The sequence below is a fragment of the Mus caroli genome, unplaced genomic scaffold, assembly GCF_978045245.1.
Source record: "Mus caroli unplaced genomic scaffold, Mus_caroli_1 scaffold_2, whole genome shotgun sequence".
Lineage (NCBI taxonomy): Eukaryota > Metazoa > Chordata > Mammalia > Rodentia > Muridae > Mus > Mus caroli.
Window position 1 is genome coordinate 65,963,198 of NW_028227257.1, and position 25,365 is coordinate 65,988,562.

The 25,365-nt window shown below is 38.1% G+C and overlaps 1 protein-coding gene across 2 annotated transcripts in view; it reads left to right on the top strand.

Annotated features, from left to right (window-relative positions):
* The window catches only part of Dph6 (diphthamine biosynthesis 6), a 140,000-nt gene that overhangs the window by 74,702 nt on the left and 39,933 nt on the right, over positions 1–25,365 (top strand). For both annotated transcript variants that reach the window (XM_021156493.3, XM_029474393.2), the window contains exons 4-5: positions 8,541–8,614; positions 9,970–10,088. In XM_021156493.3, coding sequence (XP_021012152.1) covers positions 8,541–8,614; positions 9,970–10,088 — 193 coding nt within the window. The remainder of the gene's footprint in view (positions 1–8,540; positions 8,615–9,969; positions 10,089–25,365) is intronic.

Consider the following 25,365-nt stretch of genomic DNA (forward strand, 5'->3'; position numbering starts at 1 on the left):
TCTCTCTTTCTCTCTTTTTTTGCCTCCTGCTTGTGGATAAAGATGTAAGCCCTAATTAACTATTCCAGCATAATGTCTGCCTGCTTCCTAAGAACCCAACCATGATGGTCAGACTCCAAACCTCTGGAGCTGTAAGCTTTCTTTTATAAGTTGCCTTGGTCATGATGTTTGTCACAATAGTTGAAAAGTAACAAATATTGTTTTCCAAACCATTTGACCCCTGGACATATTTCTGTATCTTCTCTATAACTGATATTGAAACAAGCACTAAAACCTATTTTAGTAAGTGTCTTGATCTCTGTACTTTATTAAACTCTTAATCCATATTGGTCTTCATTTCATATAATATCACAAGGTTTATCACATTAGTGGATCTTAGAATTTGATGTCTAAAGGACTAAGTTCATCATCTTAGAAGATACTGTTATAATCTGAAGTCAACACTTCTTGAGAAATGTTCTAGTGTACATTTCATATCCATTTTAAATTTCTTTCAAAAGGATATGCTAGGTTTTGATATTTATGACTTGATTTTTACAGCATTTTAAAGAATGGTTTACATTTATAATATGAATGTTTATGATTTTATACATAATCCCATGCCCCTCCCCACTAAATTCTCCTTGCTCTGTTATTAACACTACCCCTTCATGTCACCAAGAGTCTAATTGCTCTCCCTTGAAAGACTCCCTCCCATGGTCCTTGCCACTTTCCTGATTTCTAAAATCTAAAGATAGTTCAATTTAAACCTACATGTCTTAAGATTTGGCATTATCATCCACATATAAAAGAGAATCTTTTTCTGGATTATCTCATTCAGAATGATTATTTTCAGTTCCATCAGTTTTCCTACAAATTTCATTTTTAATAACTGATTAACATTCCATTGGGTACCACATTTTTATTGTCCATTCATATGTAATATATCCTGATCTTACTCTACTCCGTTTCTCCCCACCTATAGTTTTAAAATGTTTCTCAACCACTGAATTTCTTCTTTTCAGAACTCTCTTGATTGGTTTCATGTCATATTTTCTAAGTTACTTTGATACTGCAGTGATGAGACACTATTACCAAAACAGCTTATAAAAGAAATCATGTAAATTTGGGATTATAGTTTCAAAGTAAAACTCCAGGTCTCTCTTGGTTGGGAACATAGCAGCTGCAGACAGACATGGTGCTGTAGAAATAGCTGAGAGCTTACATCTGATTCACAAGCATGAGGCAGAGAAAGGGAGAGCTAACTGAAAACGACTTTTGCTTTTGAAATCTCAAGCTGAAATCTGGTGACACAGCTTCTCCAACAAGGTGACATCACCAAATGGGGACCTAATTTCCTCACTGTTTAGATTTTTTTTTTCCGATTTTTGTTTGTTTGTTTGGTTGGTTGGTTTTGCTTTGGATTTTTAGCTCTTTTTGTATTCTAGACATCAACCCTCTGGATAATGATTATGTAGTAAACTCGTCTTCCCAGTCTCCCAAATGATGGCGTCTTTGGCTCTTCACAAACTTGTTTAATTTTAAGAGACCCTATTTATCAGTTCTTGATCAAATCACTATACTACCTTGGGTCCCATTTAAAAATTCTTCTGTGCCTATAAGTTCAACCATATTCCATATTTTTTTCCCTCCATCAGATTCAGGGTATCTAGTGTTATATTGAAACTCTTGATCCATTTGAAGTTGAGTTTCTTGTAAGATGGGCAATAGGATTCCGTATCATGATTTTTTTTTCTCTCTCTCTGCTTGCTGGCAGGTCCAGGCAAGAGGAGAGAGGTCCCAGTCCCGTCGGGGTCTCTCCAAGGCCGAGCAGTGTCGATGGCCCAAAAGAAACATACCCTGGCCAGGAGTCTGTCAAAGCAGAAACACAATCAACTTTAAGACATAAGCCTCTTGCTTATATAAGTTCGGAACATAAGGGGAATTTTTGGTAGAATACGATGACATAGGACGTGGAGAAGGGTGACTGAGGGTGTGGAGTGACTGACAGGGCCAATTGCAAAGTTCTACATCAACAAAGGCGGGCAGAGGCAGGGCCAACAGGTCTTGCCGAGTCACCCCAATACGGAAGTGACTTAGGTCTCAAAACTTGAACCAGGCTTAGGCACTCCCACAAGGCTACAGAAACTAGAGCCAGGCTCGGGTTTGTCCTCAAGGTCCAAACCAAAGCCAAATAGGGCCCAATAGAAAGTAGATTTCTTTGTCATACAGATCATAATTCTTGTATCCCCTTCCTCAAATCCTCCCATATAGTCCCTACCTCTGTACTCACACAAGTCCACATCCTTTCTCTCTTATTAAAATACAGACATCTAAAATAATAATAACAACAGTAAATAAAATAAGATGAAATAAAAACCAAACCAGAAAAGGACAAAACAAACAAATGATCCAAAGAAAAATCACCAGGGCTGTGGGACACACATATATTCTCAGATTCTCATATTCATTCTCTCTCTCTCTCTCTCTCTCTCTCTCATACACACACACACACACACACACACACACACACAATTCATTTAAACAAATCATAAATCATAATATTTAAACAAAATATCTGTAAGGTTAGAAACAATGCCCAGACAAATCGTTGTGAGATTTAAAAAAAAAAAAAATCCTACTGAGTTGGCCATCTACTTCTGGGCTTGGGGCCTGCCTTTGAGTGTGATTTGTAGAACCAATGGGGCTTTTGGAGAAACCTAAAATTTCCTTGTGAGTAGTTATCATTTGGAGATCGTTTCTGGGTTAGGGATGAGAGCTTGTTTCTGCTTACTCTCTCAGCAATGGGACCCCATCCAGCTTAGACCTGTGCCAGCCCTGTGTGTGATTCTACATATGGCTATATAGGTTTTCCAGCACTATTTCTTGAAGATGCTGTCTTTTCTTCACTGTGTATTTTGGGCCTCTTTGTCAAAAACAAAATACAAAATACAAAACAAACAAAAAAACAAAAACAAAAACCTGCTGGCTCTAGGAGCATGGATCCTCAACCTTATTCCATTGACCAGTGAGTCTGGTTTTATGCCAAGACAATGCTGCTTTATTTCTGTGATTCTCTACTATAACTCCAAGTCAAGAATTGTAATAGCTCCAGCAGTGTTTTATTGTTTAGGGTTGTACTGGCTATCCTGAGTCTTCTGCATTTCCATATAGAGTTTAAGGTTTTGTGTGTGTGCTTGTGCATGTGTCTGTGTGTGTAAAGTTCCATTAGAGTTTTGAGTGGGTCCAGATAGGAGGGAAGTAGGAGAGGACAGGGAGGAGTAGAGAGAGGGAGAAACATAATCTGGATAGATTATGTCAGGAAAAAATCCATTTTTAATAAAAGGAAAAATATGAAGAAGATAAAACCAAAGTTTACATGTTTCAGTGTTCATTAACTCACCTTGAATTCATCATCACACTATATTTCAAGTACTGTGTTTCTTAGTATCACCATGCAGTCATTCCAGCATCACTTCAGGGAAACTGCATCATCTTCAAAGAAATATTCAAAATGCCTGGGTCTTACCTCAGTCAGAATAACTCATAAAGGGAATTAAAACTGTTGGTGAGACTGCACACAAAAGGGACTCCTTATACCCTATAGGTAGGGTTGGAAACTCCTACAGCCACTATGGAGGTTACATAGGTGGTTCCTCAAAACATTTATAATAAACTACCTTAACCTGTCAACAAAAAATGCCTTGGTCTCAAAGAGGAAAACACCTACAGCTCCACCCTTCTTTTCAGTCAGATAACGTAGAGTTTGAGTTGAACTCACCAAGAAGATGGGAAGCAAAAGTAAAATAATGCACTGTTGGGTTTTAGATGGAAGGAACTGGCAAATCATTTTGATCTTCTGTAATTTCTTATCATTTAATTTTCAGCCATAACAGCATTTTCCCTTATTTAATTGTGAAATCTCACAAAAGGAGATAATGCTGCAAATTAATGACCTAATATTCTGTCTTGAGATCAGTGTTTAATGGGACAAGCCAGATGGTGATCGCTTTCCATTTTAGAATGTTGCTATTGATCATGCAAAAAAGTAACAATAATTTTTAACTTAATAAATATATTAGTGATCTTATATTCTAAGTGTCACATACAGAAGTATTTCATTTAAATGGTATGTTTCTCTGGTTACCTTTATTTGTCTAGATTAAACGAAGAATTAGCAGTTTAAAGAAAAAGTATATGGTACTTACCTAGCCATATTAATATCTAGTTTAGTTATGCAGGCTGCAGAACATCATTGACATTCATAATGGTTTCTTGCTCAATAATGCTATGCTGCCAGAAGGCCAAATATTGCCACTTAGAGGCTAATGCAAGAGTATGTCTTTAAGGAATGATTCATATTTAAAATGTTAGAATGCCTTTTAGATGAAAAACATTTTAAATTCAGCAGACCATTTTTTCTCAACAGGCAAGAACTCATTAACAGAGCAATACTGGTAATAGGCATTTCTCAAAAAAAAAAAAAAACTCTGATAAATGCAAGATGCATATCTTCTCATCAGTAGAATAAATAGGCCTCATTTTCATTTATAAAAAAAAAGACAGCTTGTTTCCAATCTGGGGATTTCATGAGCCAAATATTCAACACTGAGACAAGTGAATAATATTAATGAACAAAATCTTAACTTGGTTCTAGGTTTCTACCTTTAAACCTGCCTAGAACCTCAGCATAAGATTATCACTACTTCTGTATGACCACCTGCCTTCATCATTGTCCTCTCTGACTAGAGCTTTGTGTATGAATAAGGACACACAGCATTAGCTACATATCACAGAACAACTTCTAGCCTTGAGTGTAAATCTTCTTGGTGCACTATTTGTAAGAATATTTAACAATCCTTGAGGACTAGGTCATAAACTCAAATGTATATATCCATGTTTATATTTCTCTCCATGCTTAAAATAGCATGGCAGAGTCTATCATTTGCTTAATATGGAAGGCTTAGCAGCGGCTACCAATGAAGTCTAGCAATTGTTCCTGTTCAGATTTGTTAGCAGACTAGTTATTTATACTTTTACAGTCCGAGTTTAAAAAAATCTGTGGGGTTGTTTGTGTGTGTGTGTGTGTGTGTGTGTGTGTGTGTGTGTGAGGGAAGACAGAAAAACAGTAGACAATTCTCAATGCCTAGATTTGGAGAACATGGCTGTAATCCCAGTACCTAGGAGATGGAGGATCAGGAGGAGTGCAAGAACAGCCTGAGATGCATGACCCCTTGCACACGGAACCAGAATTAGATAAATAAGTAATTCAAGATGTTACTCTCCATCAGTATTGCCCTTCTGTATAGTTCACTGGGCTCTACTTAGATATATCACAGTATATTAGAGTCACATATTTATCACCACAAAATTTTAATTTCCCAAGGATACCCACTGTGTTGTTTTTAAGTGATTTTTAAAATATAATATAGGACATACTAGAACTTTTTAAATTGGTATTTGGTAAACAGTGAATAATTTTGCTTCCCAAGTTGCCAGGACATAAATGTGTGTTGTATGTGCGTGTGCAGTGTGTGTGTGTGTGTGTGTGTGTGTGTGTGCATTTTGAGTAATTTCCCCACTGATTAGGAAAACAATAATATGATGTTTGAGGAAGTATAAAATTTGAAATAAAAACAGCAAAAACAAAATGCTCCTATTGGGAAATAATTATTATTTATTTCTTATGATCTATTTCTGTTTCTTTTTCTGTGGCTATAGATTTTTTTAATGCATGCATTTTTATTTGATGTACATTTCCTTCAGCTAATTTTCTATCATAAATAGTTTCACATCTTTATATCCTTGAAAAATATGTTTTCCATGACTGTTTTATTTTTCTCTTCATAATATTCTATGATTCATTCAACTATTTCTATTATTTGGGATTTTAGAATTTCCCAGGTTTTGTTCAAATTATAGGTACAATACAAATTTGATGAATATTCTCACCCATAACTTGTTTATAGTTACTTTGACAGACTATATTTCTTGGTATCAAGTTAAAATACAATGTTTGTGAGACCAGGATGATATACACTGTGAAATTATACTTCAGAAAGCATGTATAGCAACAAATTTAGTATGGCTATCTGCAGTTATGCTCTTCCCATATCCTCATCCACTACGAATGTTATTACATTTTAAAACATAAATACTCATTTTATAAATTTATCTAGTTTTAACCTGTATTTATTTATTATTGAGTCTTGACATCATTTGTATGTATTCTCTTAAAAATTGCATATTGTTATAATTTTGTCATCTTTCCTACTATGCCTCACTGACTTAAAGATTTTTATTGCTGTCATATATGTTACAGAGTATTATTTTCTTAGTTGTCTCTATGTGGTAGTGAGAGTACAGAAACACTGTAAAATTTCATGGTCAACCTTGTTAAAGTTTAGACATTTACTGAGTTATGCTTTATGTAGACTTTTCTAGAACAAAAGCCACAATAAGACTTTTTCAGAGAACTGCAGACAAACATGTAAGAGGCAGATCTCAAATAGGTGGTGTTTAGTTTCTGGTCCTATTAAAAAGAAAGTGGTCTGGGATGCAAAGTGGTGACACGCAGAAGACCAGATGGAAAAGTCAGAGTTGGTCTTAGGTGCTCCAGCAGTGGTCAGCGGGGCGAAACAGTGTACACTGCTGAGGTCACGAAGATGGGCACCTGTATCAGGAATTACTAGTCATGCCCAGCTGAAAGCCCTTAGGGACTACAGTATGAACCCACTGGGCAAGATGTGCTTACTGATGTAACAGCAGAACGTGTGCCATAGGAACAAACAAGTGCTCTTTGATTGGCATTGAGTCTGGTCCATAAGAAAAAAAACATTTCTTGTCCTATTGACCCAATTAAAAACTCATTGCAGATGAGACCACAGATGTGTGATGCAAAAAGAGCAATATGGGAGAAGGGGGTATGTAAGAATCAGAAGCAGGGGGATGTGAAATGCAGAATGTAGTGATGATCTCACAGCGGCTACAGCTGTCACCGGCAGGCTTGCACAAAACTGCATGCATCAATGGTCAAGTTTAGAATGAGGAGAGGCCCATGGTTTTGTCTGCATTGTTGACTTATCATATCTTGGGTTTTTTATTCCCAGATAAGAGCAGTCATGGATTAGAGAACAAAGCCTGGCCGGGCGTGGTGGCGCAGGCCTTTAATCCCAGCACTTGGGAGGCAGAGGCAGGTGGATCTCTGAGTTTGAAGCCAGCCTGGTCTACAACGTGAGTTCCAGGACAGCCAAGGCTACACAGAGAAACCCTGTCTTGAAAAACAAAACAAAAACAAAACAAAAAAACGAGAGAGAGAGAGAGAGAGAGAGAGAGAGAGAGAGAGAGAGAGAGAGAGAGAGAGAAGAGCCTGGTCACCGTTTTCACCAGATCATAGTCACTGAGAGATTTTTCTCCCTTAAGCTCTGTTGCCCCTAGTATAAAGAACATTCAGAATGTGTAAGGATCCAGTAGAACTTGTCATTATCCCTAGAATTTTCGAGAGTCTTGTAAAAAATTTGTTACAACTGGGCTGTGAAGTGGAGTGTGCAGAATTGTAGAACACTGTGGAGAAATGACAATGAGCAATAGAGTTTACACCCACGAAGCTGGATTCTTCCAGTCCAGTCAAGTTAAAACTTTTGAGGTATGTGGGGAGAAGAGAAAAAAAAAACGTTGTTCTTGGCAGACACAAGTAGTCTCAGCAGTGTCTTAAGTAGCACTGATGGCAACTGAAATGGTGCAAGAGGGAAATGCTGACTAAGGATGCAGTAAGTGCTAGGCACTATATTTCCCAAATTATTGGAACTTTCACAATGACAGACAAAACAGGGATTATGATGCTCATTTTATGCATGAAGAAACAGAAATCCAGTAATCACAATTGGAGCTGGGTACACAGGTGAATCTCCACTGAGCAGCAGTAATTATGATTGTTAAGCACAGCAAATGAAGTTTATCTGTGACTTAAGACTGAAGAGTAGTCATTCTCCTAGATATGATAGTGCAGCTGCTTGGTTGAGTATACACTATAATATTAACAGGATATTCTCAGAGAACGTGTATTATTAAGAAGAAATAATTGCTCTAAGGTTTTGGTGAATATTAAGTGAGAATTATAGTGCTTTGGGGGATATTACTGGGTCGTAGATATCAATCATTATTGCAACAGTAGATAATTTGGGGAAATACCAGTGGGTTTTTTTTGTTCATTGCAAAACATTTTAATAATTTTTATGATTATCGTACAAAGCAATGGTGTTCAGAATGTTGTTCCTAGTGACTTTGTTTTCACTAATGCTCCTCTCCCCTCCCTTTCCCTACATCATCTCCTCTCCCAGTCTCCAATAGTCTTTCTTTTCTCCTACCCTGTTCTCCTCTCTACCCCCTTAAGGCTGTTTTCCCTCTTCACCCTTTCCTTCCTAGCCCTGCATCCATAAACAGACGTATACACATAAATGGTATACCTGGGTCTTGAGGTAGAACCATGTGTAATTTTTGAAGTATGATAGAAACCAGATACCTATTTTTTAATTTATGTGTATCTCTTCTTTTATTTTCAGGAAAAAGAAGAAATCGAAGGGGTATCAGTAGGTGCTATACTCTCTGACTATCAACGTGGACGAGTAGAAAATGTGTAAGAGAACACCAATTTAAACAACTAATTTTTAAATTGGGATAGATTAAAAACCAATTTCATAAAAAGTTGACACTAAGCCTAGTGTCAGAGTGTGTGCTCAGAACATGCAAGGCTAGAATTATAATCCCAAACTCCTCCAAAAATAAAAAGCACTGTTAATGAACAAAAAAATAAATAATTGTACCTAAAACATGAGTAAATATGTTATACATGCTCTACAGAGCTAAACATATGCTTACCCAGATAACACAAGTCATATTTGTTTTCTATTTCTTATTTTTCTTTGGGAAATTCATAAATATATACAACTAAGTACTGCCATAGGCTCACTGTTTTCTCCTACCTCCTCTCAGAGCCTTCAAGTCTTCCTCTTGATGCCATGCCCTCCTCCTGCCCCTCCTTTGCTACTCTTCAGACACACGCTGGGTCTGAGAAGTACTGTCTGTGTGCACGTGCTCTGTGCTCATCCACTGGAACATGCACCTCTTTTTAGTGACCATACCCCCTGGATAAACCAAGTGTTTCTGATACATTTTGATTAAACTGAATATGTAAATGAATAATACGTTCATTTTTGGCCTAAGGTATAGGTGATACTACTTCATCAGGAAGTCAGTTGGTCTAAAACCTTGCCAAACTGTCTCAAAACAGTTAAGAATCTTTTCCTTCCCTTTCCCCTGGACAGTTAACGTATGGAGGTTCTGATAAACTTGTAAAGCATGAGATTATCACACCTGTTAATGTAACTATTTTCCAACCTATGGAAGCATTAAAAATGAGAATAATTATTAATTGACATTGATATGTTGTTTGGCATTAATTTCTAAATGTAAAGACTTACTAAAGTTGATATTTCTAGTTACCTGGAAATTTAATTTTATGTTTGCACATAATCCTTAAAAATTAAATGTGCAAGACATTTGTAAGTTTTTTTTTCCTTTTTTGCCGTCTGTGTTTGTGTATGTGTGTGTCTGCATATGTGGATATGTGGTGGACATGTGTGTGTCTGCGTATGCCAATATGTGCATCCCATGATGGATGTGTGGAGTTCAGCAGAGAACTTACAGGAGTTATTTCTTTCCTTCCACTGTGGGGTTTCCAGACTTGAACTCAGACAGCAGGTCAAGTGTCTTATTCTGTGTGCTATCTCCCTTGCGCCACAAGGCATTTCAAAAAAGAAAGAAGGAAGGAAGGAGGGAGGGAGGGAAAGAAGGAAGGAAGGGGGAGCATTTTAAATGTTTAAAATCCTTGAAAGAAACATTATGTTTAAAATCATGTTTCTGGGGACCCTAATATGCTAAGATGGAACAAAACCATATCATTTGATTTTGTTTTTTCTTTTTACTTTGCAGATGTAAACGACTCAATCTCCAGCCTTTAGCTTATCTTTGGCAGAGAAACCAGGAAGATTTGCTCCGAGAGATGATAGCTTCTAATATCAAGGCCATTATCATCAAAGTAGCAGCTTTGGGTATGTAATCAAATTTTCAGAACACTTGTCTACTACTCCATAGATATGCACTAAAGAAGACCAGTGATTTAGACATAAGCATGTGGAGTCATAAATGAAGTAAATACTGTGTGTGCATGTATGTGTGTGTGTGAGAGAGAGACAGAGAGAGAATTTTGAAATAGCTGTTTGCGTATTTGCAGAAGAGAAAATAGAAAATAGTGAGCATCTCCTATGAAGTGTATACTTAGTGATAAAAACTGATAATGTGGTTTTCTAAATTACTGTCTAATTTGGAATTAAGGTTAATGTAAACAGAAAATACAGGAATTGCTGGTATGTTTTTTTTTTTTTTTTTTTTGGTGTTTGGTTTTTGTGTTTTGTTTCATTTCTTTTCTCTTTTTTGGAAGCCTCTTAAATTACATAATTGTCACCAAATATTTATCTTGTATTTTAACATTGTTAATAGTACTAAAACAGAATGGTTTTCTTTGTATTATTTTTTAAAAGAGCAACATTTTTTTTTGTCAAGAATCATGGAAGAAAAGTCCCAGCAGAGAGTGTGTTATTTGATCTGTGTGAGCAAAAGGAAACTGTGGTTTTGAACTTATATCATAGTATTCATTTGGTTACATGTTTGAGGCCAATTTAATCCATGAACCCATCCCAAAGATGCTCTGTAGGTTCGGGTGGCAAGGCCAAACTGTGATGTGAACATCCCTTCAGAGTATTCACCCCTCCAGTCTCGGAAGTGATTTTATTAATACATTTGTGTTTTCAAATAGCATTTAAGAAAAGGTGAGGCACTTGCAGCACTTACCAGTACTTGGTAAACACTTCTCTGCTCTATTTGCTGAATACTCTCTAGTGAATGCTCAGCCATTCTCTTTCAAGGTTAAAATGAAAATGGTTGACAAAGTGTAATCTCATTTATGAGAGAAATCTACTGAGCAGTTCTGTGGTCCTATGAATAAAATGACACCCATACGCCCATAGGGTGTGGCACTATTAGGAGGTGTGGCCTTATTGGGGTAGATGTGTCCTTATTAGAGGAAGTATGTCACTAGGGGTGGGCTTTGAGGTCTCAGAAGCTCAAACAGGCCTAGTGGCTCTCAGTTTTATTATGTGGCCTGCAAACCAAGCTGTAGAACTCTCAGTTCCTTCTCAAGCCACCATGTCTTCCTGAATGCTACCTTGCATCCCACCATGATGATGATAGACTAAACCTCTGAACTGTTAGCCAGTTGTAAACAAATATATTCCAATATAAGAGTTGCTGTGGTCATGGTGTGTCTTCACAGCAATGAAACCCTAATTAAGACAAACTCTTAGATTACAGTCTACAATGAAGCCATATTTATTGATGCAATTCTGGGTGAATCTGTGCAGAGTATGCTCTCGTTTCTTTGCATGATTTTTAATTTCTGCTGGATTTTCTAAGATGAAACTGTGCTGTCCTGAAGTTCATTCTATACCATGTTGGAAGATACTGGTCTTTTTCACTACCAGATCTTACCATTAGAAGGAAGGATAAAGCCAAAGAATTTGACATTGTCCCTTTTATGATAATATATAGCTAGTGTTGTATGTCTTCGTTTAATATGTGCTTCAGGAAGGGAATAGAAATATTGAGTTAGTGGTTTTAAACCTTTGAGTAAAGAATATAACTGAATTAATTTATATACCATTTGTGTCTAACTAATAAAAGTATAAATCTGTGGATAGTCCATCCTTTCATCTTAGGTCCAAACTTTGTCTCTGTAACTCCTTTCATTGGTATTTTGTTCCCTATTCTAAGGAGGAATGAAGTATCCACATGTTGGTCTTCCCTCTTCTTGATTTTCTTGTGTTTTGCAAATTGTATCTTGGGTATTCTATGTTTCTGGGTTAATATCCACTTATCAGTGAGTGCATATCTAATGACTTCTTTGGTGATTGAGTTGCCTCACTAAGGATGATATCCTCCAGATACATCCATTTGTCCCAAGAATTTCATAAATTCATTGTTTTTAATAGCTGCATAATACTCCATTGTGTAAATGTACCACATTTTCTGTATCCATTCCTCTGTTCAGGGACCTCTGGGTTCTTTCTAGCTTCTGGATATTATAAATAAGACTGCTATGAACATAGTGGCGCATGTGTCCTTATTACAAGTTGGAGCATCTTCTGGGTATATGCCCAGGAGAGATATTGCTGGATCCTTAGATGATACTATGTCCAGTTTTCTGAGGAAACTGCCAGACTGATTTCCAGAGTGGGTGTACCAGCTTGCACTCTCATCAGCAATGGAGGAGTGTTCCTCTTTCTCCACATCCTCGCCAGCATCTCCTGTCACCTGAGTTTTTGATCTTAGCCATTTTGACTGGTGTGAGGTGGAATCTCAGGGTTGTTTTGATTTGCATTTCCCTGATGATTAAGGATGTTGGAACATTTCTTTAGGTGCTTCTCAGCCATTTGGTATTCCTCAGTTGAAAATTCTTTGTTTAGCTCTATACCCCATTTTTAATAGGATTATTTGGTTTTCTGGAGTCTAACTTCTTGAGTTCTTTGTGTATATTGGATATTAGCCCACTATTAGATTTAGGATTGGTAAAGATCATTTCCCAATCTGTTGGTTGCCTTTTTGTCTTATTGACAGTATCCTTTGCCTACAGAAGCTTTGCAGTTTTATGAGGTCCCGTTTGTTAATTCTTGATCTTACAGTACAAGCTATTAGTGTTCTGTTCAGAAAATTTTCCCCTATGCCCATATGTTTGAGGCTTTTGCCCACTTTCTCCTTTATAAGTTTCAGTGTCTCTGGTTTTTGTGGAGTTCCTTGATCCACTTGTACTTGAGCTTTGTACAAGGAGATAAGAATGGATCAATTCGCATTCTTCTACATGCAAAACAGCCAATTGCACCAGCACCATTTGTTGAAAATGCTGTCTTTTTACCACTGGATGGTTTTAGCTCCTTTGTCGAAGATCAAGTGACCATAGGTGTGGGGGTTCATTTCTGGGTCTTCAATTCTATTCTACCTGTCTGTTGCTGTACCAGTACAATGAAGTTTTTATCACAATTGCTCTGTAGTACAGCTTGAGGTCGGGGATGGTGATTCCACCAGAGGTTCTTTTATTGTTGAGAATAGTTTTTGCTATCCTAGGATTTTTGTTATTCTAGACGTATTTCCAAATTACCGTTTCCAACTCTGTGAAGAGTTTAGTTGGAATTTTGATGGGGAGTGAATTGAATCTGTAGATTGCTTTAGGCAAGGTAGCCACTTGATTTCAGCCCTGAGTTTGATTATTTCCTGCTGTCTACTCCTCTTGGATGAATTTGCTTCCTTTTGTTCTAGAGATTTTAGATGTGCTGTCAAGCTGCTAATGTATGCTCTCTCCGTTTTTTTTATTTTGTTTTGGTTTTTTGGTTTTTGGTTTTTTTGAGGCACTCAGTTTTCCTCTTAAGACTGCTTTCACTGTGTCCCATAAGTTTGGGTATTTTGTGGCTTCATTTTCATTAAACACTAAAAATTCTTTAATTTCTTTCTTTCTTTCTTCCTTGACAAGTTATCATTGAGTAGAGTGTTGTTCAGCTTCCACGTGTATATGTGCTTTATATTATTTTTTCTATTATTGTTGAAAATCAGCCTTATTTCATGGTGATCTGATAGGATGCATGGGATTATTTTAATATTTTTGTATCTGTTGAGACCTGCTTTGTGACTGATTATATAGTCAGTTTTGGAGAAGGTACCATGAGGTGCTGAGAAGGTGTATCTTTTTGTTTTAGGATAAAATGTTCTATAGATATATATTAAGTCCATTTGGTCCATAACTTCTGTTAGTTTCATTGTGTTTCTGTTTACTTCTGTTTCCAGGATCTGACTATTGATGAGAGTTGGATGTTGAAGTCTCCCAGTATTATTGTGTGCAGTGCAGTGTGTTCTTTGAGCTTTACTAAAGTTTCTTTAATGAATGTGGAAGCCCTTGCATTTGAAGCATAGATGTTCAGATTTTTCCTTTGATGAGTATGAAGGTTCCCTCCTTGTCCTTTTTGATAACTTTAGGTTGAAAGTCGATTTTATTCGATATTAGAATGGCTATTCCAGCTTGTTTCTTGGGACCATTTGCTTGGAAAATTGTGTTCTAGCCTTTTACTCTGAGGTAGTGTCTGTCGTTGTTCCTGAGGTGGGTTTCCTGTATGTAGCAAAATGTTGGGTCCTGTTTATGTAGCCAGTCTTTTAGTCTATGTCTCTTTTATTCAGGAATTGAGTACATTGATATTAAGAGATATTAAGGAAAAGTAATTGTTGCTTCCTGTTATTTTTGTTGTTAGAGTTGGGAATCTGTTCATTGGACTATCTTCTTTTAGGTTTTTTGAAAGATTACTTCTTGCTTTTTCTAGGGTCTAGTTTCCCTCCTTCTGTTGGAGTTTTCCATCTATTATCCTTTGTAGGGCTGGATTTGCAGAAAGGTATTGTATAAATTTGGTTTTCTCATGGAATACTTTGATTTTTTCCATCTATGCTAATTGAGAGTTTTGCTGGGTATAGTAGCCTGGGATGTAATTTGTGCTCTCTTAGGGTCTGTATAACATTTGTCCAGGATCTTCTGGTTTTCATGGTCTCTAGTGAGAAGTCTGGTGTAATTCTGGTTGGTCTGCCTTTATATGTTACTTGACCTTTTTCCCTTACTGCTTTTAATATTCTATCCTTATTTATTGCATTTGTTGTTCTGATTATTATGTGTTGGGAGGAGTTTCTTTTCTGGTCCACTCAATTTGGAGTTCTGTAGGCTTCTTGTATGTTCATGGGCATCTCTTTCTTTAGATTAGGGAAGTTTTCTTCTATAATTTTGTTGAAGATATTTACTGCCTCTTTAAGTTGAAAATCTTCATTCGCATCTATATCTGTTATCCTTAGGTTTGCTCTTCTCATTGTGTCCTGGATTTCTTGGATGTTTTGAGTTAGGATCTTTTTGCATTTTGCATTTTCTTTGACTGTTGTGTCACTGTTTTCTATGGAATCTTCTGCACCTGGGATTTTCTCTATCTCTTGTGTTCTGTTGATGATGCTTGCATCTGTGGCTCCTGATTTCTTTCCTAGGTTTTCTATCTCCAGAGTTGTCTCCCTTTGTGATTTATTTTTGCTTCTACTTTCATTTTTTGATTCTGGATGGTTTTGTTCAATTCCTTCACCTGTTTGATTGTGTTTTCCTGTAGTTCTTTAAGGAATTTTTGTGCTTCCTCTTTAAGGGCTTCTACAGCCTGGTCTACAAAGTGAGTTCCAGGACAGCCAGGGCTATACAGAGTAACCCTGTCTCGAAAAACCAAAAAAAAAAAAAAAAAAAAAAAAGATTCCTCTACCAGCATGATGAGATATGATTTTAAATCCAAATCTTGCTTCTCTGGTGTTTTGGGGTATCTATGACTTGTTGTGGTGGGAATACTGTATCCCACGCACTATCATCTCGCCAGCAAGAACACACACGGACAATCAGATCCTTCTGCAGCAATGCTTTATTATGCTAGCTTCAGCATGAAGAGGAAGACCCTGAGCCCCAAAAAGGCACTGCTTATATACACCTCAGTGCGGTGTGTCCACACCTGATTGGCTGCTTGCTCATGATCCCATTGACATGCCCCGGGATGGGCTGTGACTTGGCTTGAACACACTCTTGCACATGCGCATATTGCTTGTTTACCAGTTAGGCCACGCAGGCACAGGGGAAACCGCTTCCCACAATACTGGGTTCTGATGATGCCAAGTAGTCTTGGTTTCCATTGGTAAGATTCTCGAGTTTGTGTTTGCCTTTCACCATCTGGTAATCTCTGGTGTTTGATGTTCTTACTATCTCTGGCTGGAGCTTGTTCCTCCTGTGAATCTGTAAGCCCATGTCACCACTCCTGGGAAACCAGCTCTCTCCTGGCAAGACCAGTGCACAGAGGACTGTGGAACTGCCCCACCTCCTGTATACAGAGGTAGGCCTGGAGGACCCTTCCCAGCTGCTCTGCTGCTTCTGGGCCCTATGAGCTCTTGAATGGACCTGCCTTAGAGAGTCACTGAACAGAAATTGGTGATCCCTCCTGAGTCCTGGGGTCATAGCACTCCCTGGAGGCAAGCTCTCCTCTGGAAGAGAAGGTGCACAGAGGACAGAGCTGCTTTAAACTGAAACTATTGTCCCCACCCCCAGTGACATACTCCTACCAGCAAGGACACAACTCTGGAAGGTTCTATGACATTACCCCCCCCCCCCCCAGCCCCCAAAAAACAGCACCATCAACTGGGTCCAAGTCTTCAAATATCTGATGCTGTGGGACCTGCTACTACTTCATTCTCAAAGGATTGTGGCCATATCATAATACAAAATATATCTAGTCAGCTTCAAAATCTCCACGGTTTTACTCAACACTGCTTAAAAGTTCACAGTCTCTCAGGACTCCAGATAATCTCTTAACTGTAACTACTGATAAAAATAAAAAAGCAAATCTTATCCTTGAGGGATAAAATGACAATGAATACATTTTACTATTCCAAAACGATGCAGTCAGAACATGGTGAGGAAGTCCTGGCCTGGAGAAAGACTGCAACCTAGTAGTCTAAAGCACTCCTGGGATTCCTTGGCTGGTAGTAAACTACTCAGTGGCTAGTTCCCTCTATCTTTGCTGCCTACAATAGTATCTGGCACGTACCAGTAAACTTAAGCTTTTAATATTAACAGCTTATTATATAAACAACTTTATCCTAGTTTCACTTAAACAACATCTTCTCATGGAGTTAGAGAAATACTTGTTTTTGATTATATGTCAATGAGATTGAATGAAAACATTCTTGTTACATCACACATTTTCAAAGGGAAAGGTGTGTAAGTATTTTGTTTCCATTTTTGTTGCTAACTATTACCTTTCCTATAGTTACAAGCACACATGCTAATAGATTATACTTCAGAATTTTTATGAGTATACTTATAAATCCTCTGCTTTCTCTTTATTGTTATGTGAATTACATCTTTTCCACATACCCTTTTTCCTTTGCATTTATGTTAGAGTTTTTTTTTCCCATGTACTTAATATAGATGTTCCTTGTGGTTTTTTGTTTTGTTTTGGTTTTGGTTTTGGTTTTTTTGTTGTTGTTGTTTTGTTTTGTTTTTTTGAGACAGGATTGCTCTGTGTAGCCCTGGCTGTCCTGGAACTCACTCTGTAGACCAGGCTGGCCTCAAACTCAGAAATCCGCCTGCCTCTGCCTCCCAAGTGCTGGGATTTTTCAATCACTCAGTTTCAAGAGAACGGTGTCTGCTCTATGTAAATAGGAGTCTTCCCCTTTTTCTCATATGGTTGCTCTATTCTCTGTGCTATTTGTGGGTCTGAGACACAGGGTGGAAGATGAAATTTGGATACTGAAACACTAAGACTCAAGAGACCTAAATCTGTAAAAGCTGGATACAAGCCTATAACTTGTCTCTGACCCGGAAAATTTGGGTTGTTAAATTATTAAACATAACACAAGGCTTTCATTCTCTACAATTCCAACGCTGGAAATTGTATTGGAAAGGGTCACTACAAAGCTTCTTTTAGGGCCCAGTATGCTCTTCCTCCTGAGTGGGCATGGCATGACTGCAAATCCCTTTACACACCAGATTCCTCCTGGTGTACTTAAAATCTGGATATTAGAGATCCAAAAAGAGCAATCATCACACGTGATGTGAGACTGACTAGCTGTAGCTCTGCCTTCAGGGGCATGGTTGACTTTAGAGTGTTAAAGCTTTGGCGGATCTATCAAATCCATGAATGTCTAGAGACTCTTGCTAAAAGCTAGAGCCACTTGGACAATGCCAGTAATCAAATGAGCTGACTGCCCCTTTCTCCAGGACAAATGAGACACTAGGATCTTCAGGTGGTCCAAACCTTTTTTCTTTGAACTTGCTCAGAACTACAATCCTTCTGCTTGGGAGTGGGGTGATCCCTTGGACCTGGGCTTTCTGCAGCTGTTGGTATGAAGATAACCCCTCATTCCGCTTCACAAGGGTCTATAATCCTCTGGAAAGATGATCTGCAACTCCTCCACTACGTGTGAAGTATGGTCTCTCGGGAGATGTCCACTCATGCAGACACAAAGACTAAAATTTTGTAAAAAAAAAAAAAAAAAAAAGGTGTGCGCCACCACTGCCCTGTGTTCCTTGTGTTTTGTTCTTTAGGAAATTTTGTTAAAGTATAACAAATACAAAAATATATCAATGCTAAGTATGTACTTTGATGAAACAAAGCATAGCTAAACTGAGCTCCCATTTTAAATACTATTACTACCATTGTCTTCATCAATACTTGCCCTCCCACAGTTAGCAAGTCTGCTCACACCGAATTAAGTTTCTCTTTTATTTTCAAACTTTTGTAGGGAAGGGAGGGAACATAGGTCCTCATACATGATATACCCCTAAATTACTCACACCCAACTGCTGTACTTGTGATGTTCATAAGTGGAAGCATACTGTATTCTCTAACTGTGTCTGTGACGTGGTTGGCTCAAAATGTTTTTTATGAGAAGCATTTACACTTCGGAGACAGTAGTATTCTCACAACAAGATGATTTGTCAGTGTAACAGTATAACTTAACTCTGCCAGTAGTTGATGCTGTATTAGTAATTTTCAGTTTGACACTATGACAGTAATGCTGGTGTGACCTTATGTAATAATCTGGTCCACTCTCAGTCCTAGACATAGAGCATCCTGTTCTCAAGAAGCCCTTCAGATCATACTCGTCTACATGTCTAAATACATACCTCATGCATCAGAACTTGATGATATTTAAGTCAAATTTTGGACTCTTTAAGGACTATACTGAGTCTGTATTCTGTCTGTATTTCCTTTCTCCTTTAGTGAAAAAATTTTGATTTTGAAGGACACAGGAGGTACTATTGTTAGAAAATGAAATTACTGGTGGGAAATAAGGCCAATTGTCTGTTGTTACACCTTCTAGTCCTTCCATTAACTAAAATAATCCTCGTAGGACTTATGTAATTTTCTTGTAAATGTATTAATTGCATACTTGTAGAAAAACAATAAGTACATTGATTTTAAAAATCAATGGCAGTACTTGCTAGAGGGGAAGTCCTTATCTGAACTGCTCTTATCAGGATGCATTTTGGTATAAATAAGGGATGGGGAGATCCCAGCCAGAGAGAAAGTACAAGACCAGTTTTGCCCATCACTGGAAATTGTTCTGCTTCCTGAAAGATAATTTGCAAAGTAATAGCAAATATTTTTGAAAGCATATACAGGTATATTCATACCGTCCTCCCAATTCAACAATTTAAAACCATTTTGTAATGACACAGCTAAGTGTCCTGTTTGTCCTTATCCATTGAATAAAGTAACTAATTGATCCTGAGAAAAATCAAATAGATTTAAGAGAACTAGAGAAAGGACCCAAGGAGCTGAAGGGGATTGCAGCCCCATAGGAGGAACAATATTATGAACTAGCTAGTACTCCCAGAGCTCCTTAGGACTAAACCACCAATCAAACAAAACACATGGTGGGACTCTTGCCTCCAGCTGCATATGCAGCAGAGGATGGCCTAGTTGGACATCAGTGGGAGAAGAGGCCCTTTCTCCTATGAAGGTTCTATGCCCCAGTGTGGGAGAATGCCAGGGCCAGGAAGCAGGAGTGGGTGGGTTGGTGGTGGGGGCTGTTTTTCTGGTTTTTTTCGGAGGATAAACCAGGAAAAGGGATAAAATTTGAAATGTAAATAAAGAAAATACCAGAGAGAGAGAGAGAGAGAGAGAGAGAGAGAGAGAGAGAGAGAGAGAGAGAGATCAGCTAAAGAAGTACTGGTAGGATCCTGCTGTGAGAGGTGCTAACTGGGGGGAGAGAATTAAGTGACAAGGGGAATACAGGCAGCCTTGTATCTTTCCATCTCACAAGGTAGGTCTCACAGGATTAGCCTCTAGGCAATTCAGCCATGAGTAATGGCTGAGAATGAAGGGCCCAGCTAACTGGAGATGGCATCCCAGGGTTGTTGATCTTTAGTTGTGTAAGAAAGGCTGAGCAAGTCATGGGAACAAGTCAGTATGCAGTATGCCTCCAAGTTGTCTGCCTCAGTTCTTGTATCCAGGTTCCTGCCTTGAGTGCCTGCCTGCTCTGACTTCCCAGGATGGTGAACTACAAACTGTAAAACCCTTTTGTCCCCATGTTGCTTTACGTAGTAGCATCTTACCACAGCAATAGAACACTGAACTAAGACATGGAGATTCAGGCCTGTGTTTAATGTTGCATCTAGAAAACATAAGCTACTTTTATCCGTGAACAAAACTTAGTATGTCAGTTCCACTAGCCAAATCATGGTTTCCATTTTTAATTTTCCTTTCACATTACGTTAACAGATAACAAGTCTTGAGGAAGGCAGTGGTATAAAAACCTGATCAAATGAATCTGCAGTATATCTTCTTAAAGGCATGTATGTATACCTTCCTCCCAATGCAGCCATTTAAGAACTTTCTGTGAACACAAAGCTTAGTATCCTGTGCGTCTTTATTTATCAAATCCTGTAGTATTTTCTAAGGAAGTTATTACCAAGGCCACTGTTTTTACTGGCCCTCTGGTCTAATAACACATCTATTGAACCAGAAAGCCTAATTATAGAAGAAAGGGTTTATGTAAAAACAGTTAATAAATGGAAATATTGGGAACTGTAAGAGATGAAAAGGGATGTGCACATGAATTAAAATTATGTCGAGGGATGTAATCCAGAGTCCCAGATTAGATATCTCTTATCAATCTGGTGCTAACCCTAACGGGTGGTAAGAAAATGTCTGGACCTTTATTCTACAAAAAATGGAAGTTGATAACCTAAAGCTGCCACCTAATATAGCAGTGTTGCCAGCTGTTTTAAGAATCTCACTGTGGTAATTCAGAACCTGCAGCTCCCACACAGTTCTTGGGTAGCTTATAGTTACTGTTCTGACCATTACAGTGGTAACAGCTATTACAAATGAGTTGTGCATATGTTGTTTTTCAGTAGTAGAAGCTTAGCACTCTGAGTCAAAAGAGTCAAAAGAATATATTGCTAAGAAATCTACAAGAGCACAGTAGAAATCAGGTTCTATTATCTGCATAGCTTGGTTATCAAGTATAGAATATAAAAGTGGTCTTCCTAATGCTGAGACACTTTAATGCAGTTCCTCCTGTTGTGACGATCTCAACCATAAAATTACTTTGTTGCTACTTCATAACTGTAAGTTTACTATTTTCCTGAATCGTAATATAAAGATTTGATATGCAGGATATCTAATCTATGAGCCCTGCAGCATTAGAACCCAGAGGTTGAGAATCACTGAATTCTACAGGGTTTAGAAGACCACCCTCAAGGAATGTGTATTTGATGTGATATAATCTAGTAGATGGGTACTACTGGTAAAAATTCCATGGAATTATAAAAAAAATACCTTTATGAAAAATGTACAACATGCCCAAGCAGATTTATATTAGGTATAACATACCTGTTAGGACTTAGTGGCAAAGAACCTTGGTGGATCAGAATGCTGGAACAGAGATCATGAGTGTGGGGGGCACAGAAGGCCATCTCAGAGTGGGGACATGAGAAAGACAGACAGACAGAAAGAGTAAGACAGACAGAACAAGAGAGATAGAATGAGAGAAGAGGAAGAGGAGGAGGAGGAAGTAGGGAGGAGGAGGAGGAGGAGACAATCTGCACTGGCAGGGACCACTGCCTGAGCAAGGCCCGACGACTTGGTCTCAGGCACTGAGTTCCTAAGGTCAGATTAAGGGCACACCTGATTTCTAGTAATACCATACATCCACCTTTAAAACAGTGTTTAAAGTATCTTAATTGTTTAAACTTCTCTAGGTTAATATAAGAATAGCACATGCTAGCCGGGCGGTGGTGGTGCACGCCTTTAATCCTGGCACTTGGGAGGCAGAGGCAGGCAGATTTCTGAGTCAGAGGCCAGCCTGATCTACAAAGTGAGTTCCAGAACATCCAGGGCTACACAGAGAAACCCTGTCTCAGGAAAAAACAAAAAAACAAAAAAGAAAAAAGAATAGTGCATGCTATAGTTTGGTCAATATAGATAGTCCTTGTGTTTTAATGATACTTAGGGCCTTTTGATAGTAGTGAACACACAAACAAAGTAAAATAATTTTAAAACAACAATAATCATCTTAGGATGACAATGTTAATACTGCCTCTATCCATGTAATATCTGACAATGCATTCCCTATCCTTCCTCGGCAATTATACAGATTGAACCTGCAAACACCTGTACATGGTGGGCAAAGCCTCTGGTACCCAGCTCAACCCTCAGCCTCATCTTCCTGTTCCTAAGAATTTTAACTCAATTTACAGGGCATCCAGCTGTTTTATTCTATACATGTCTAAAGTTCAAAACATAATTTTAAGTAAATGTACAAGTTCAGTCATTACCACATCTAAATTTAGAACATTTTTGTTCCCCTCCCACCAAAAGTTCTTGCCCACTTACTATCAATATCTAATTCCTTCAAATTCTACCTTTTCTTCCCAGGCCCAATCATAAGAAGGAAAAGTTATTTTTATCTTTATAGATTTTCCTGTCTCGACTTCTTACTAATGGAATTCTACAAAATAAGACCTACCCAGACTGGCTCATTAAGAATAATATTTACAAGTTTTACCCATATTATATCATGGAGCATTTCTGGGTATTTGTGTATCTGTATAATATTCCACTACAGAGATATTTTATAGTGCATATTATTAAGCTCTTCTTCGGTCCATGAACATTGTGTTCTTCCTACTTAAGGGTGATTGTAAAGTCCCTTCCTGTGAACATTTACGCAAGTTTTCTGTTACCATGTGTTTGCATGTCCCTTGAATATATGCTTAGGAATAGAATTTCTGTATCATGATGCCATATGTATCTAATTTTGAGGAACTGCCAAATTGACTTCCAGAGTAACTTTTACCGTTTTAGTTTCCTACGAGCTTTCAAGGAGGCTTCCTGTTCTTTACATACTATCAACTTGTGGTATTTCCTCTCTTTCTTTCTATAGCTTTCCAGTGGATATAATTGCATTTCATGCCATTATTATTTTATACATTTCTAGTGACTAATGACATTGCTCATCTCATATACTTAGTAAATGACGAGAGTTCAAATCATTTGAGTGTGTATGCATGGATGTGTAGGATCAAGCCCAGGGTCTAAGCCATGCTAGGCTAACGTTCTACCACTGAGCCTTCTCTGTAGCCCTTTCTGCCATTTTGGAATTGTTGTATATGCTGTTTTACAAATTCTGAATATAATTCCTTATAAAATTTCTGACTTAAAAGTATGTTCTCATATTCTGCTATGTGTTTTTTTCCTCCACTCTCTAGTGATACCATTTAAAAGAGAAAGCATGTTCATTTTGGTATAGTTCAATGCATTAACTTTTGTAGACCCATCCTTTGAGAGTTTCTGTAGTTATATAGTCTGTCTTTCCCTTTAAGAACTTCATCCCTTTAGCCTTTATGATCACATCTATGACTTTGTGGTCCTTTACCTCACCCACTTTTATCTGAACTTTTCTTTATCTCTGTTGTTTTGTTACAGAGGTCCTTGAGGGTGCAGAGGCATAGCCTGGGTTTATTCATCACTATTGAGTGCATCAGTAATGATGGGCAAAATGCATGTGAATGATTTTAATAAGTCTTACTATAATGTATACTATTAATATGTGCTATAAATCCATTGTGTTTAATTGCCTTTTACAAAAATAAAGTGTGTGAAACTGAATTCTGTGTCACAAAAAGCATTAATGCTGTGCTTTGTGAATGGAGAGCCTGTACCTTGTCTAGGTGCTCAGGATTTCATGACAGCAAGGTGTCCTTAAGAGAGTTGTATCTGGTACCTGTCAGCTCACAGCACCAAGAAACTATGTCATTGTTGTTGTTATTCTTCTTAGATACATATTGTCACTTGTCAGACTGTGTTGATCAAAGCAACCATTGAGCGACTTGTTTTCAAGGAGTGTTAATTTCTGTATCCATTCCTCTGTTGAGGGACATCTGGGTTCTTTCCAGCTTCTGGCTATTATAAATAGGGCTGCTATGAACATAGTGGAGCATGTGTCCTTCTTACCGGTTGGGACATCTTCTGGATATATGCCCAGAAGAGGTATTGCTGGATCCTCCGGTAGTACTATGTCCAATTTTCTGAGGAACCGCCAGACTGATTTCCAGAGTGGTTGTACAAGCTTGCAATCCCACCAACAATGGAGGAGTGTTCCTCTTTCTCCACATCCTCGCCAGCATCTGCTGTCACCTGAATTTTTGATCTTAGCCATTCTGACTGGTGTGAGGTGGAATCTCAGGGTTGTTTTGATTTGCATTTCCCTGATGATTAAGGATGTTGAACATTTTTTCAGGTGCTTCTCTGCCATTCGGTATTCCTCAGGTGAGAATTCTTTGTTCAGTTCTGAGCCCCATTTTTTAATGGGGTTATTTGACTTTCTGGAGTCCACCTTCTTGAGTTCTTTATATATATTGGATATTAGTCCCTTATCTGATTTAGGATAGGTGAAGATCCTTTCCCAATCTGTTGGTGGTTTTTTTGTCTTATTGATGGTGTCTTTAGCCTTGCAGAAGCTTTGTAGTTTCATGAGGTCCCACTTGTCAATTCTCGATCTTACAGCACAAGCCATTACTGTTCTATTCAGGAATTTTTCCCCTGTGCCCATGTCTTCAAGGCTTTTCCCCACTTTCTCCTCTATAAGTTTCAGTGTCTCTGGTTTTATGTGAAGTTCCTTGATCCACTTAGACTTGACCTTAGTACAAGGAGATAGGAATGGATCGATTCGCATTCTTCTACATGTTAACAACCAGTTGTGCCAGCACCATTTGTTGAAAATGCTGTCTTTCTTCCACTGGATGTTTTTAGCTCCCTTGTCGAAGATCAAGTGACCATAGGTGTGTGGGTTCATTTCTGGGTCTTCAATTCTATTCCATTGGTCTATTTGTCTGTCACTATACCAGTACCATGCAGTTTTTATCACAATTGCTCTGTAGTAGAGCTTTAGGTCCGGCATGGTGATTCCACCAGAGGTTCTTTTATCCTTGAGAAGAGTTTTTGCTATCCTAGGTTTTTTGTTATTCCAGATGAATTTGCAGATTGCACTTTCTAATTCGTTGAAGAATTGAGTTGGAATTTTGATGGGGATTGCATTGAATCTGTAGATTGCTTTTGGCAAGATAGCCATTTTTACAATGTTGATCCTGCCAATCCATGAGCATGGGAGATCTTTCCATCTTCTGAGATCTTCTATAGTTTCTTTCTTCAGAGACTT